This window comes from Arachis stenosperma, chromosome 10 (genome assembly GCF_014773155.1).
Source record: "Arachis stenosperma cultivar V10309 chromosome 10, arast.V10309.gnm1.PFL2, whole genome shotgun sequence".
Classification (NCBI taxonomy): Eukaryota; Viridiplantae; Streptophyta; class Magnoliopsida; order Fabales; family Fabaceae; genus Arachis; species Arachis stenosperma.
This window is the reverse complement of record NC_080386.1, coordinates 187376-203795: the sequence shown is the minus strand read 5'-3', so window position 1 is coordinate 203795 and position 16420 is coordinate 187376. Positions and strand designations below refer to the sequence as shown.

At 38.9% G+C, this 16420-nt stretch overlaps 3 protein-coding genes across 3 annotated transcripts; all 3 read left to right on the top strand.

Annotated features, from left to right (window-relative positions):
• Positions 1-389: 389 nt before the first annotated feature.
• Positions 390-1007, top strand: LOC130955321 (uncharacterized). Its single transcript, XM_057882162.1, has one exon. It carries the CDS (start codon positions 390-392, stop codon positions 1005-1007), a length of 618 nt encoding a protein of 205 aa, XP_057738145.1.
• A 7916-nt stretch (positions 1008-8923) lies between these two features.
• LOC130955663 (60S ribosomal protein L18a-like protein) lies at positions 8924-11698 on the top strand. Its single transcript, XM_057882583.1, has 4 exons — positions 8924-9197; positions 9581-9656; positions 10404-10518; positions 11377-11698. The coding sequence occupies exons 1-4, from the start codon at positions 9050-9052 to the stop codon at positions 11440-11442; spliced, it is 405 nt and encodes a 134-aa protein (XP_057738566.1). The 5' UTR covers positions 8924-9049; the 3' UTR covers positions 11443-11698.
• A 1804-nt stretch (positions 11699-13502) lies between these two features.
• Positions 13503-15319, top strand: LOC130955662 (60S ribosomal protein L18a-like). Its single transcript, XM_057882582.1, has 4 exons — positions 13503-13738; positions 13820-13935; positions 14048-14111; positions 14778-15319. The coding sequence occupies exons 1-4, from the start codon at positions 13724-13726 to the stop codon at positions 15117-15119; spliced, it is 537 nt and encodes a 178-aa protein (XP_057738565.1). The 5' UTR covers positions 13503-13723; the 3' UTR covers positions 15120-15319.
• The last annotated feature ends 1101 nt before the right edge of the window (positions 15320-16420 follow it).

Below are 16420 nucleotides of genomic sequence, written 5' to 3'. Positions count from 1 at the left end.
GCTCTCACAGCGACTGAGAAGATTCTCTCTTAGGAGGGGAAGACCCGTTCAACAAGGACATAATGAGGGCAAAAGTTCCAAGGAACTTTAAAAGTCCTGATATGGACCTCTACGACGGTACCACTGATCCAAAACATCATTTAAGCAACTTTAAAAGTCGGATGTATTTGGCTGACGCTTCTGATGCTACTCGCTGCAAGGCTTTCCCGACCACCTTGACGAAAGCAGCGATGAAGTGGTTCAATAGTCTTCCCTCAAGGTCGGTCACTAGCTTCGACGACCTCTCACGAAAGTTCTTGATGTGATTCTCCATCCAGAAGGACAAAGTAAAGCACGCATCGAGCCTTCTGGGAGTAAAACAGGAGGTCGGGAAACCTTTGAAGGACTACATGGAAAGGTTCAACAAAGCGTGTTTGGATATTCAAAACCTGCCCACAGAGGCAGTACTTATGGGCCTAGTAAATGGACTCCGAGAAGACCCCTTCTCCCAGTCCATCTCGAAAAAGCATTCGACCTCTCTCAGCGATGTACAAGAAATGGCTGAGAAGTACATCAACATGGAGGAAAACGCTAGGCTCCGAGAGTCAAGTTGGAGATCCGGGCTCTCTCACTCGTCAAAAGAGAAAGAGAGAGAGCCCAAGAAAAAGGAGGAAGTCGGTCCAGAAAGGCGTCGGAGATATTACTCCTATACTCCTCTGAGAGTTTCTCTAGTAGATGTCTATAGAAAAATTTGTCATACTGAAAGGCTACCTCCCCCTAGACCCATCAAAAATAAAAAGGGGAGAAGTTGTAGCGACTACTGTGAATACCAGAAGATATATGGTCACTCAACGAATGAGTGTTACAACCTGAAAAACATTATAGAAAAGCTGGCCAGAGAAGGTCGGCTAGACAAATATCTCGTGGAAAGGTCAGATCATCATGGCAAGAGGAAGCGAGACAACGAGGACCGAAGAGATCCACCACCACAGACCCCGGAAAGACATGATCTTGGGGGAATTCGGTAGAGGCGGCCTCACAAAGTCATCTCGCAAGAGGCACTTGAAGCAAGTCTACCAGGTCGGGGGTGAAGCTCCCGACCTCCCTACCATCTCATTCACTTAAGAAGATGGGTAAGGCATCATCCCTAGACACGATGATCTAGTAGTAATAACCATGGTTCTTGCCAACGCCCATCTTCACAGAACCCTGGTGGATCAGGCAAGCTCAGCTGACATCCTGTTCAAACCAGCATTTGATAAGCTGGGATTGGACAAAAAGGAGCTAAGAGCTTATCCCGATACTCTGTATGGGCTGGGGACACTCTAATAAAGTCACTAGGATTCATACCCCTGCACACAACTTTTGAAAAAGGGGTAAAATCCAAAACTCTGAGCATCGACTTTATAGTCGTTGATGTGGGTTCAGCCTATTGCCCTAATAGGCAGGACGACCCTAACTCGGTTTGGAGCAGTGTTGTCCACCCCCACCTTTGCATGAAATTCCCAACGCCAGAGGGAATAGCAACCATCAGAGGGGATCAAAAGCTGGCAAGAAAATGCTATAATGAAAGCCTAAACCTGAGAGAAAAAGGCAAGGACGTGCACACCATTGAGCTTGGAGGGATCAGAGCTAAGGAAGAGCTGCGACCACAACCTGGGAGAAAGACTGAAGAAGTACATGTTGAAAAAGAGAAAGGAAAAATACCAACATAGGAGTCAATCTGAAAGAAGATATGAAGCAAAAACTTATAAGGCTCATACAACAAAATTCTGACCTTTTCGCCTGAAAAGCCTCCGACATGCCAGGGATTGATCCCAAACTCATATCGCACAAACTGTCAGTATACCCTGGATCACGACCTATACAGCAAAGAAGATGGAAGCTCGGACCCGAGCGAGCCCAAGTGGTGGAAGAACAAGTACAAGCCCTCCTAGAAGCCGACTTTATCAAAGAGGTTAAATATCCAGCATGGCTGACAAATGTAGTGCTGGTCAAAAAATAAAACGGCAAATGGAGGTTGTGCGTCGATTACACTGACCTGAACAAGGCGTGTCCCAAAGGCCTATATCCACTTCCAAACATTGATACTCTAGTAGACTCCAGCTCGGGGTATCAATACTTGTCGTTCATGGACGCATACACGGGATATAATCAAATTCCGATGTATAAGCCGGATCAAGAAAAGACATCTTTCATCACGCCACGAGCCAACTATTACTTTGTGGTCATGCCTTTCGGGTTAAAAAACGCAGGAGCCACATATCAAAGGCTGATGAATAAGGTGTTCGCACCTCACCTTGGGAGTCTAATGGAAGTCTATGTAGATGACATGCAATTAGAAACCAGGGATGAGGCTGAACTCTTAGCTGACCTCTCGAAAGTCTTTAACACCATTAGGATGCATGGGATGATGTTGAATCCTGCAAAGTGTATCTTCGCAGTGGAGGCGAAAAAATTTCTAGGATTTATGCTTACACAAAGGGGGGATTGAAGCTAACCCTGACAAGTGCAAAGCAATTCTAGAAATGAAAAGCCCGACTTACTTAAGGGAAGTCCAGCAGTTGAATGGCCGACTTGCAGCCTTCTCCAGGTTCTTGGCAGATTTAGCATTAAGATCCCTACCACTTTTCTCCTTACTAAGAAAAGGGTGCCAGTTCGAATGGACTTCTGAATGCGAAGAAGCATTCTAGGAGTTCAAAAGATTTTTAAGCCAACCTCCCATTCTGACCCGACCTAAAATTAGGGAAGAACTCATCCTATATTTGTCCGTAGCCGACAAAGCTGTAGCATCAGCTCTAATACGGGAAGATGAGGTCGGACAACATCCTGTGTACTTCACTAGCAAGGTTCTACAAGACCCAGAATTAAGGTATCAAAAACTTGAGAAGTTTGCATATGCCTTAATTGTAGCCTCCCAAAGGTTATGACCTTATTTTCAAACTCACACAATAAGAGTTCGAACGAACCAGCCCATGAAGCAAATCCTTCAGAAGACGAATATTGCGGGCAGAATGGTTTAGTGGGCTATAGAGCTATCCAAGTTTGACCTTAAGTACGAATCTCGGACGACAATAAAAGCCCAATGCCTCACTGACTTCATGGTAGAATATGCAGGAGATTAAGAAGAAGCCTCCACCACATGGGAACTATAGGTGGATGGATGAATGGATCCTCCAACAAAGTCAGAAGTGGTACAGGAATAATCTTAGGCAACCAAGAGGGAACTCAAGTGGAAGTCTCCCTCAAGTTTGAATTCCCAGCCTCCAACAATAAGGCAGAATATAAAGCCTTGATTGCAGGGTTAAAGCTGGCAGAAGAAGTGGCACGACCAAAGTAGTCGTGTTCAGCGACTCTCAGGTGGTGACCTCCCATATAAACGGAGAGTATCTGACCAAAGACCCCAACATGAAGAGGTACCTAGACAAAACCTTGGAGTATCTTGGGCGTTTTGCAGAGACCGAAGTTAGACACATAACTCGGAATCTCAATAGTCGAGCAGACGCCCTCTCCAAGCTAGGAGGGAACAATAGAAGCTTGATACAAGAAACTCTCCAAGAGCCCTCTGTCGCAAAAATAGAGGTCAAGTAAGACGTCCTTGAAATATCCGGATTAGACCTCGGATGGATGAATCCACTAATCGAATACATGAAATTCGACATCTTATCCAACGAGGAAAAAAAGGCCAAGAAAATCCGAAGGGAAGCACAGAACTACGCCTTGATAAAAAAATATTCTCTATAAAAGAGGGATATCCACACCATTATTGAAGTGTGTCCTGACTTCAAGGACGGTCGAGGTATTGGAGGAGGTCCACAACGGTATCTGCGGGAATCATCTCGGAGCAAGGTCATTAGCTAGGAAAGTTATCTGAGCAGTATTTTACTGGCTGAGATTACAAAAAGATTCCACCGAGTTCATGAAGAAGTGCCAGCCATGTCAAATGCACGCAAACTTCCACGTTGCTCCCCCCGAAGAGCTCATTAGTATAACTTCTCCATGGCCTTTTGCAAAATGGGGATTGGACCTACTAGGACCCTTTCTCCAAGCGCCTGAACAAGTAAAATATCTAATAGTGGGAGCAGACTACTTCACGAAATGGATAGAAGCAAAGCCATTAGCCACCATCACAGCCCAAAGAAGTCGGAAATTCCTCTACAAGAAAATTATCACAAGGTATGGGGTACCTCACTCCATTACCACTGATAATGGCACTCAGTTCACCGACTCTACCTTCAAAAACCTAGTAGCCAGTATGAAGATCAAACATCAGTTCACCTCGATAGAGCACCCACAAGCAAATGGGCTAGCTGAGGCGGCTAACAAGGTCATACTGACTGAGTTGAAGAAAAGGTTGCAAGACGCAAAGGGAGCATGGACTGAAGAACTCCTTCAAGTACTATGGGCTTATCGGACCACACCTCAGTCTGCCACAGGAGAAACACCCTTCTGACTTGCTTATGGCATAGAAGCCATGATACCAGTTGAAATCAACGAGCAAAGTCCAAGGGTGAGCTTCTACGACGAGGTTGGAATCATAGAGGGGTACAAAGAAGAGCTCGAGCTACTCCCTGAAGTCCGAGAACAAGCCTAGATAAGAGAAGCAGCATTGAAACAAAGGATGGCAAACAGATATAACAAGAAAGTCATTCGAAAAAGCTTCACTCCAGACGACTTGGTCTTGATAAAAAATGACATAAGAGTTAACAAGTATGGGGAAGGAAAGCTTGCTGCTAACTGGAAAGGACCATACAAAATTAGTGAGGTCTTAGGAAACGGCTACTACAAGGTGACCGACTTAAACAGCACCGAGTTACCTAGGTCGTGGCATGCTTGTAATATGAAAAGGTACTATAGTTAAAAGCGAACTCCACTCCCTGATATACTCTTTTCCCAACTTCATGGTTTTCTCCCAAAGAAAGGATTTTCCTGAAGGGAGTTTTTAACGAGGCATCAAAGTGGAGACTAAGGGGCAATAGTTTTTAAAACCCTTAGTAGTAAAAAAAGTACCTTTGACAAAGCAAATAAAGATCTTTTCTTACATCTCTTTGTCAATTCCATTAAGTTGTTTTTTCTACGAAATGCATCGAGTTTAAGCTCGACAAAACGTGAAAATTCCATGACCGACCTAAGTGGTCGTCAAGATAAAATGACAAGGTACAAGTCGGTATAAAGATGTTATAAAAGTAGATCATGATAAACTTGGAATCTATCGACTTATAAGTCGGCCAAACCGAGAAGAATGGAAATGCATCGCGAAAATAACCTAAGTTACAAACAATTCAAATGAAGAAAATTTGAATGAGTAAGGAATGTCAAAAAGAGATAAAAGAAAAACCATCAAAAACGAAAGGCAAAAGCTGTGTCAAGTCTTTGAAAATCCAAACATAACTCAGGCAAAACACAGCCTGCCCAAATAAGAGGTTTTTCCAAAAAGCAAAAGATCAAAAAGGTTTTTACAAAAAATGTAATAGAATAAAAGTCAAAAGCATGCACGCACCAAAGATATACTAAACCCTTATCCAAAAAAGGGTATTTCTAATTTTGTTAACGGCCATAAAAGGCCAGGAAATGTCAAGAACAAGCCACAATCAGAAGACCAAATATAAAATTGTTTAAAAATAAGAGGCCCACAGGCCGGGCCCTAATAACCAAATATCAGTTGGAAGGAAGATCAGCACCGCCAGAAGGAAGACCACCGCCACCAGAAGGAGGATCAGCAGGGAGAGAAGTCGGAGCAGTAAAAGGGGAGGACGGGGCAGATTGTTCAGGACCTTGAGAGGGAACCCCCAAAGAACTCAGGAGGTCCCCAAGTTGTCGAGGAGGAGACTCCATTATCCTCTGCCCCCGGGTCTTCAGGTCGGAGGCAGTCTCAGGTCAGGGAGGGGAGACAATGGCCCCATCCACCACAATCTTGTCAGGGTCCAAAGGAGAAATGTCCAGGTCGAGAGCAATAACCCCGACTTGCTCCTTAAAGACCCTTCATGCCTCCTCTGCACCCTCAGCTATCGAGTCCTCCAGATCCTAGAAAGCATCCCGACATCCCGCCAACTCCTTCTTCAAATCAAGGTTCTCCCCAAAGAGCCTAACATAATTCTGCTCCGCCTTCTCCTTAAGGCCCTCTGCCATGGCGCATTGGCCCATCAATTTCTTCTCCCTTTCCCAAAGGCGATCCTTTTCCTCCTTCAACTCGGCGACCTCCCCATTCAGCCTCTTCTCCTCTTCTTGATAAAGGAAAATCTTCCTCTCAAGCTCTTCCACCTTTTGGGTGGAACCCAAAGAGCTAAGTGGAGTCTTATCCAAAATATCGAGGAGCTTCGTACATATCCTCGCCGCACGAATACTCCCCTGAACTAGGCAGTTAAGATGGTTTCGAACAGAAGCATCATCCATATTAATTTGAGTATAAAGATAGATATGGTTCCGAACGAACTTAGGACCATCAAAATTAGCTTCCCCAGATAAAGAAGAATCAGACTCAGAAGTCTTGCGCTTCTTCTTCTCGGGTTCCGAGAAGATCGGGGTGGAGGAGAAGGAAGAGAAGAAGCAGAAGATGAAGATACCACAATGGGATGAGAGGAGGTCCCCAAGTTACGAGGAGGAAGAGGGGGACGAGGAGGAGGGGGAAGAGTGCCAGCAGCCCTGGCGGCGTCAACTCGGGCCCGAGACCTCTTCTTGGCATCTTGGACCTTCTGGTAAGAGGAGTTAGAAGCTTTCTTCACCATCTGTGAAAAAAGGAATAACAAATAATTTAGTTTTACAAAACAAAAGTTTACAAGTCAAAATAACAACTCAAAGATTTCAAAGTCGGAAGCAACAAACTCAGCAAATCTACCTATTTGGGACCGAACAAAGCTCGGAGACCCTTGGAGGAATTTCTTTGTGTCTAGGTAAGGGGCTCTTCCCCAAACTTCCTAGAAAAACACCACAACAGCCTCCTCGATCTCGTCCAGGTCATCCAGGCCATACTTGTCCACAGGTGAGGCCTTTAACCAGTAAAGAGGAAAGTGGGGAGAAGAATTTTCATCCAAGAAAAAGGGATGGTGACCCTCTACGACTTGAACTTTGAAGAAAAAGTTTTTGAAGTCATGAAATGATTCATCAAAAAGATTGAAAATTCTTTGACCTTGAATGGCCCGGAAAGAAAGCCACTGTTGTTTATTATTCTGCCCACTGAAGGGCTTGGTCATATGAAAAAGAAAAAAGAAAATCTTCAAAGAGGTCGGAAAGTCCAGTTCTCGACTGACGAGCTGGTAAATTTTTAAGAAAACCCAAGAATTGGGGTGGAGCTGAGTTGGAGCAACTCGGCAATGGTTCAAAACTTCTATCTCAAAGCTAGAGAAAGGAAGAGACACCCCTAGGCGGGTAAAAAGACTCTCATACATGAAAAAGAAATGAAGGTCAGCGTCAGCAGCCCTCCCAAAACAGATCCGATCTTTAGGACCCAGGGCAACTAGTTCGTACTTAGGTTCATCCTCCTTTAACAGGAAAATGCTATGATGAACGCGAAGTTCAGAGAGAGAGTTGGTGTCCAATAGGGGTTCTTCCCCGAGAACAGTAACATCCACCCACTCAAAGAAGGGATAAGACATCTTTTTAGTAAAAAAGGGGGCGACGAAACCTACAATGAAAAAGGGGAAGGATAAAAAATAGGGTCTCTAAGGGGCCAGAACAGGTTCCTCAATAAAGCAAAGTCACTAGGTCTACAGCCAGACTCGCTATAAACACTCCTCTAAACAAAACATGCAAACAATAACATTCATTAATAAAAGAGGAGAAGAGAAAGAACTGACCTTTGCTTGTGAAGAGGGACAGATGCGACGACAACTAAGGCACTCAAAGAAAGAAGAGTTTTCTTTCGAAACAGAGTGTAGGCAGAAAGTTTCTTCAGAAAAGAAACAAGGCAATAAGAGGAAAAAGTATTTATAAACACGTCAGGGGCATAAAAGTAAATTAGCGCAATCATTTAAGGAACGCGTTGTTACCAATGTAACTGGTCCCCACGTGTAAATACGAAAACTCTAACGGACGCGACGTTTGATTAGACGCGACTGTTGAAAAATTTGAATCACGTCGGTTTTAAATCACGTCGGCTATAGGCCCGAGTTCAAATACTCGAATCCAACTCTTGAGTAAAAGAGATCAAACTCGAGTAGGAGCACTGTTCATACCCTAGCCCAACGCTAAGGCCCAAGTCCAAAAAAGATAAAAAGGTCCAATTCATAGATTGGCCTCCCCACATAACCGACCTCCTCAGAAGAGGTCGGATTCAACACAGACCTCACCCCAAGAAAGTCGGGACTGAAGGATAGCTGGCAGATAACACTTATTCAAATAAGTAACTGCCCTAAAATCTCTCAACCCACTTCCAGGTGCCATATCTCAACTCCCCTAAGATAAAAGGACGGTTATCCTCCTTAAAAGGTGGAACTACTCCAACGGTGATTATTGATTCACCACTATAAATACACTGACACCTCTCAGGTATCTCTAAGTTCCAATACTCTCTAAACCTGCTAAAACCCTTTGCTGACTTAGACATCGGAATGTCTTTGCAAGTACCACCCCCCATTCATCCACACACACAAGTCGGAAGAGTACTCCCTGACGCAAACCTAGTCGGAGACTTCCTCCTTCGGACGATTGGGCTAACCTTATCAATCCAGCTCACTAATTTCCGGTTACCTATCGTAATAATATATATAAGTTCTTTTTTATTTTGACTCTTAAGGAAACAAATATTAGAGTGTTTTGATTTGTATTTTTATTTTTAATATTTTTAATTTTTAATTTTATAAAAAAATAAAAATATTATTATTTTTACTGTTTTTTTTTTTTTACAAAATTTTAAAAATAAAATATACTAAAAACAAAAACAAAAAATAAAATTACAAAATAAATACATTTTTATTGCTTGGTACGAAAATAGACGGATCCATCTGTTTCGTGATGGATGAACAATAAGCAGGTTTGGGCCAAAAAAAAAAAATATAGTCTTGAGAGAGAGAGAAGGGAAAAATTTGTCGGAGATTGAGAACAGGCAGCGTGTGGGTCTGAATATCTGTCTCCGATGGGTACTGGGGGAACCACCTCCGCCAGCTGCAGCGATGAAGCCAACATGCCTCCCTACTATGGAACCTTTCAAGGCGTCGCTAACTTCTATCCTCCTCAGCCCTCGTCCTCCCATAATTCTTACCAAGGATACACCCTCCTTCCCGGTATAACTCCAAACAATGACATTTTTTTTTAATTTTTCTTAATTCTCATTAATTACCTTGTTTTCCACTCTTAACCATAATAATAATAATTTCATATACGATCTTCATTGGCATCAATATCTGAATTTACGACTACCGTTTTCCCGTTTTCTGCTCATCGAAGAATGATAGTAGCTGCACAAAATTATTTGCTTTTATTTTGAAGAGAAGAATAGTATTTATATTTAGGTGCTGGAACGTTATTTTATTTTAATTGCGATTGTATCTCATCACTTGCCTGTTCTATCTTATAGAAGCCACGTACTAACTGATTTCACTTATATCTCATCACTTATTTTAATTGATTTCACGGCCTCACTACCTTTTTTTCCATATTGTGCAAGTTTATGCTGTTCTTGAGGGACACCCCATAAGAGAACGCCGTCTTCCTTGCTGCGGACTTGGCCTGGGTTGGTGCATGTGAGTTTTCTTTACCCTTACTTAATCGCTCTTTATCCTGTTCTGGTCAAGTGTATTCTTCTCTGTTTCTATGCCTTAGCTAATAAGTATTTTAAAGGAATGCCTCCTTCTGATCTGCAATGCCATTGGAGTGCAAATCACTGCTTTTGTGTATAGATTTTGTACTTGTCTTCTTCTTGATTTGCCTCAACTCTGTTTGTTTGGCAAGTGTCTCAGGACAAACCCAATGAGATAGACAAGTTGTGTCTCTGTCCTAGTTTCTGGATGGACAAAAATATTATATTCTATATTTCTGTCTTGTTTCAACTACCAAGCCTAGCCTTAGATACCTTCATTCTGTATTCTTGTTACCTATGGGACAAATGGAATCGAGCAAAGTATAATGGGACACTTAGTTGTTAAGAAGAAAAAACTGAAAACAATTTAACAAGTTATGTTATTGCCTTGCAATGCTTTTGGGTAACCAAATAAGATGGAAAATATTTTGGCTTCAAGGAGCAGATATATTATAACAAGTTAATTGGATGCCATTTGGTGTGATGCGCAACTGCCACCGCTCTAAGATTTCTTGTGATGATAATGTTGGAAATTTAATCGTCTAATATACTACCTACCCTCCTCCCGTTCTTCCTAAATGCTTTAACCTTGAATGCAGAAATTCAAAAGAATATAACAACATCTGAGCTAATTTTCATAGGTTGTACTTTATTTTTCCAATGATTTTGATTATTTGACTTGTATTATAAGGTTTATACTGGGATTTTTTCTTGGGGGCATTCCCTGGTATTTCGGAACTTTCTTGCTACTATGTACGCGGGTGGATTACCGAGAAAAGCCTGGATTGATTGCGTGCACAATTGTTGTAAGTGTTCATTGGTATTTGTTTCATACTCATTGTTTTATGGTTGTCGGGTTGTCTCTAATGCCATAATGGTTTGTAGTCATGCCTTATGAGTTATGATAATCTGTAGGGGGCTAAGAAGACTTCTGAAGATGATCATCTTTGTTTCACTTTTAATATCTCAAAATTATCCATAGCATTTTCTGTTTTGCTCGGCTATTTGTTATACTGTTAGAGATAAAACCATTCATGTGTCTCCTTCTATTAGCTTATGTTTTTGGAAGAAATGATTTCATGACATGGTATAAGAGCTTCTATGATCCAAACGTCTAGAGTTCGATCATTGATAACTCTAAAAGAAAGAATTTCAGTATAAGGCAAATAAAAAAGAAAAAAAAAGGGCCTATACAAAAAATTCAAGTAAATCCAAAAAAGGCTATTGCTTGAAGGACATGTTAGAGATATAATCATTCATATTTTTTCCAATTAGTTTAAGCTTTTAGGAAAATTGATTTCATTACATATACTAAGCAGCATAAAGACGAGTAGCGAAAATTACATTTTGCTAATATGTTGGGGGTAATAGGACTATGATGTTAGATGCCAAACACCTAATTTCCAAAAGAATGCTCCTAGGTTTTTAATTCTATTTTGTGAAGAACATTCTTACAACTATTGATATGGGACCCGTGCTGCTAGTATGTCAAATTAGTTGTCTGATCCTATAATGAGTCAAATATTTCCAATTTTTTAAAATTGTTACATGAATTCGCCGTTTGTGCAGTGAATTTATTTCCAAGTATTCGTTTCTCCTTTCATTGAGTATTATTTGGAGTTGATCTTTCGTGTGCTCACTTGGACTATTTACTTGATTTACAGTCCCTCATAATTGTGATAGCCATTACCCTTGGCTCGAGTCATCGACATTTTGTTTGGTGGACATGAAGCATAAATTTCACTGTACAGCATGTTCTGCAAAACCTGTGGAACTTTTCTTCTTGTAATTCATACTCTTCAACTCATGCGAAAGTTGCACTTAGCAATTGGCTGCTGCGCCTGTAAATTGCAACTCAAAAACATTTTTCCGTGTTGACAAAGTTTGGAATGAAAACAAAAACAAATATATCCAACTTGTTCTAACTTCTTTCCCTAAACTTATTTGGATTGCTTAGTGCATTATCTAATTATTAATTAAAAGGCTCACAACAAGAGTTGCTAGTGGTTTTTCATTTGGTTGGGGTTAGATGGAAATGGATTGTTCACATGTTTTAATTTTAGTTTTTTTTTTTTTTGGTTCCCCACGGTATCCCCCAACCCGACAGGTCAAGGACTAATCCGCCGCGGTACTGAGTTCCATTTAAGGGTTTGCCGCTGGCCAATGTATTGCTGTATGCACAAGGCGGGATTCGAACCCCCGACACTTGCTTAAGCGGACTAGTGAGCTAACCACTAGACCAACCCAACTTGGTTAATTTTAGTTTTTTTATATGGATAAGAATTCAGCATAATTTTTTAGGTTTTTTTTTTTCCTTGGAATGAAATTTTAAGTGCCTAGAATTTTTACTCAGAAGTTAAAATTCGAAGTAATTAGTTAACCGTTCGTAATCAATCCCATGTTGGTAGATATTTAGGAAAAATGGATCCTCTTAATTTTTTTTTAATAATTGAAAGAGTAAAATATGATTTCTTACCATTAATTTTATAAGTGAGATTAAGAATAAAAATAAAAGAAAAAATAATGAAGGGTTAGAGATTATACTTTACACTTTTAATTTTTTTTTTTAACAATTAAGAGAATTCATTCCTGATATTTAGGTGTGGCTTAATTTTCAGCAAAATACAATGAGGTCGATTAAGCTTATATTAGTAACCGTCTATAAAAAAAAGGCTTTATTATAATTATTGAATCCTATTCTAACTTGCATATTTGCCCTTATGTTATATACTTATATTAAGAAAACCGTTATTTTTAAAATACTAATTTATTCTTTATTCTTTTGTCTAAGTTTTTGTATTTATTTATAAATTTGATTAGCTAACATATGTCTTAAGGTACATATTAAAATTATCAATTAAAAACTTTTGATAAAAAATATATAAAATTTAAGTTTTTAATATATTTTTTATATATTTATTAAACTAAAAAATTTCAAAAATGTATATTAATAATAATTTTAACATGTGTTTAGCTCATTTTTTTATTAATTTGTTTAGATTCTATGAAGCATAGACTCACATAGTCACTTCGCATATATTTTTGATACATTTGGATACAACATTCGTCTATATGTATCTTTCAAATTTAACTGTGTCCTAATTATTAAAAAGTACACTATTTTTTTATCTCTAAAATTTATTAAAAATTTTAAAAATATACTTAAGTTTTATTTTATCTTAAAAATTTTTTTATTTATATCAACTAATTTTTCAAAAAATTTAGGATTTATTTAAAAATAACTTTACAAGGACAAAGACAACATTTTGTTATTGACACCTATTTACCAAGCATTATTGCTGTCAAGTATACAATTGATGATGCAAAATTTTTTTGGATAAAATTAAAAAAATATAACTTACGAATATTTTTTAAATTTCTGACAAATTTAAAAAAATATACTTTTCCTTAAAAAAAATAAAAAGATACTACTCTAAATATGTTTGAACATATACAAATATAATTATGTACCAACGTGTTCAATTTTATTTTTAATATGTATTTTTAAATAAATTTAAAAATAATATATATTATTAATAAAAAATTATCTATATATTTTATATAATAAAAAAATTAAAACCAATAAAAAATTGATTTATACTTTATATCATTTTTTGTGTCTAATAAAAATTTAAAATTAATGCGTCGATGATGCCATGTCATATCTTAAGCATGTGTTCGTGCTCTTCATAGTTTAGAATTAGATTCATATATATTTTTTAAAGATATTTTAAATTGTGCTGTTTTTGGTAGTGATAAATTTAATATTTAAAAGGATTTTGTTTCTGGTCACAAAAGAGAAGAAGGCCATTGTTATGAAACAAAAAAAAAAGCTGGGAAACATTTGGGCCTGGAAAATGGTCCAGCGGAGCTCCGAGTCAATGTGTTCTGAATTAGGGTTTCTTGGCGCCTCATATATAAAATGCCGAAACTAAAACCCCCTTGTTCCTTCGTCTTCCTCATACCACAGCCAGAGAGAGAGTTTCTCGCGTTCATCACGTACTCTCAGAAATGGTTACCTTCAGGGTGAGTCAAAATCGAACTATCTATATATCGATATCGACGTTGCTCGATTGAGTTGATTTTTGGTCCTTTGTTGCTTTGCAGTTCCACCAATACCAGGTTGTCGGGAGGGCTCTCCCTACTGAGTCAGATCAGCACCCTAAGATTTACCGCATGAAGCTCTGGGCTACCAATGAGGTTCGCGCAAAGTCCAAGTTCTGGTAACCCTTCTCTCTGTTCCTCCTATCTAGATTTTCGCATGATTATTTCTCCTGTTAGATTTTTTGGGTTTGGATTATGGTTTAGATTTTTTCTCCTGTTGATTTCAATTAGGTATTTTCTGAGGAAGCTGAAGAAAGTTAAGAAGAGCAATGGTCAGGTCCTTGCCATCAATGAGGTAAAATCTCTCTTAGGAGTCAGTATAAAATGTTCTTAGATGTCGAAACTGGATTGGCTGTTTTTTGGAGGTAGAATCGCTTGTCATTTTGAAAGAGATATATGATTCTGCTAAAACGTATTTCTTTATGACTCAAAAATAACCAAGAAAGTTCTCTACTACTGCTTAGGAAAACTATCTTAGTTCCATATGCTGAATTATTGAGTTATACCAGTTCTTTTTGTTAAATGTAGCGAATTTATATGTTTTTCTTTGAACTATTTGCAGTGCACAAACATTGCAAAATTATCCTTTGATTGCCTTTATATCTAAAAAATGCATGTAAGGATGTTGATCCCTTGAAATCTTTATGTTCATCCATTTTAGGGCATGCACTTCTGATGAACAGAATTTTTTATGTGTTACATTATTTACATCTATGGTGGTAGGATACTTCCACTAGGTTTCATAGGGTCAAATTCCTGCTTTTATAACCTCTCATACAATGAGGCTTAGGTCATTGTTATTGCAATATATAAAATGTACTCTTTGAAAGATGTATGCTACTTCTAGATGTAATTTTCCGAGAGTGGAAACACACCTATCAGCAATGGCCTGTTTATTGTTCAGTCTTTGTTGCATTGAGTATATATGTATGTGTGTGTTAATCATCTTTTTGTTCTACAGATTTTTGAGAAGAACCCAACCAAGATCAACAACTATGGTATCTGGTTGCGCTATCAGAGTCGGACAGGGTACCACAACATGTATAAGGAGTATCGTGACACCACTCTAAATGGTGCTGTTGAGGCGATGTACAATGAGATGGCTTCTCGCCATAGGGTTAGGTTCCCCTGCATTCAAATTATCAAGACTGCCACCATTCCAGCCAAGCTTTGCAAGAGGGAGAGCACCAAACAATTCCACAACTCCAAGATTAAGTTCCCATTGGTTTTCAAGAAGGTTAGGCCACCAACAAGGAAGCTAAAGACCACGTACAAGGCCAAGAAGCCTAACTTGTTTATGTAATGTGGTTGACAAACGAGTTTACAAACTATTCTAGTATCCCTATCAGGCATTTTGGGTAGAAACGGTCCTGTTGATTCCTTATTACCAGATTTTGTTTAAGATTTTAAACTATTGTTGGGTTCAAATCTTTTATGTTATTTTGTTGGACGTGATCTTTTTTGATAATTGAGTAGAATCAAGCAAGTATATATTGCTGTCTATGTTAACTTGCATGAAATTTATGCGTTCTCAAGCCCGTGTTCTTTGTTGAGTACCACCGTATAAGGGATAAATTTGAGTTAATCTACCGCTTCAAGAATAGGAAGTACAAACTATAAATTTTCAATTTATAAAGAAATTACTGATACTTTTTTAGTTTTGGTTTTGGTATTTGGAACTGGAAAGTTTCCTTTGCTTAAATAGTTAATAGCTCTCAAGTGAAAATTCGCGATATTGGTCCTCCTCTGGCCTCACCCAGAAGTCCCAAATACAGAAACCACGTGTCCCACAGTCCTCTAATCTGTTGGTGATGTTCAGATGCTTTGTTCCCATGGTGTCTGCCACCCTACGCTGGACAGTTGAATATCGTCACAAATTCACACTGCTACTTTGGTGGCAACAATGTGATGATATCTTGTCCCTTAATTCATCGCATGGGGTTTTGGGCCAATGAAACTGCCCGGGGGATCTGCCAATACCATGCAATGTAATCGATACCAAGTTAGCACGCACCCTTTTTTTGGGTGATCTTAGAAATATCAATTGAAGAGTACATATGGTATTTATTTATACAATTATTAACTTTGTACCCTTCTTTGTGTAATGGTATGGTATGTATGAGCATGACAGATGGCACACGTCATATGGCCATGACTTCTTTTACAATTTCAACACATGAAATGCCAATTTCAACCAACCCCACCTTTTGAATTTGTGATAGGATCTGTCCCCATCTTTTGAATTTTCACTGCTGCCGAATATCAATCTAATCTGTTATCAACTATTCAACTACCTTGTGTTAGAGGTGGTGGTGCCCATGGATTAACATTTTATTTATAGTAATGCTCTTTCTAAGCTCCTTTTTTTATATTAAAAAAGTTTATACAAATTAAAAACCATCCCATTTCATCAACTTTTAAAAGTTTTCTATCCAAAGAACTATCATTGGCCTTAAAGTATATTTAAGTGAAGATAGGGTAGTAATTAGGTTTAGGCCTGGTCTTGCTCCTCTAACAGTCTGATTCTGTTGGTACCTTCAAAAATGCATATTTATTTCAAGCATGCACGCTTTTTCATCGTTTTTGTTTTATGTTACTGCTCTT

Excerpts from the sequence above, each read along its gene's own strand:
- LOC130955662 (XM_057882582.1), top strand. Across the intron at positions 13,936-14,047 it reads CGCGCAAAGTCCAAGTTCTG|GTATTTTCTGAGGAAGCTGA; the intron begins GTAACCCTTCTC and ends GATTTCAATTAG. Across the intron at positions 14,112-14,777 it reads AGGTCCTTGCCATCAATGAG|ATTTTTGAGAAGAACCCAAC; the intron begins GTAAAATCTCTC and ends TTTGTTCTACAG.
- LOC130955663 (XM_057882583.1), top strand. The coding sequence starts at position 9,050 with ATGGGTACTGGGGGAACCACCTCCGCCAGCTGCAGCGATGAAGCCAAC. Across the intron at positions 9,657-10,403 it reads CTTGGCCTGGGTTGGTGCAT|GTTTATACTGGGATTTTTTC; the intron begins GTGAGTTTTCTT and ends TTGTATTATAAG. Across the intron at positions 10,519-11,376 it reads TGATTGCGTGCACAATTGTT|TCCCTCATAATTGTGATAGC; the intron begins GTAAGTGTTCAT and ends CTTGATTTACAG.
- LOC130955321 (XM_057882162.1), top strand. The coding sequence starts at position 390 with ATGGAAAGGTTCAACAAAGCGTGTTTGGATATTCAAAACCTGCCCACA.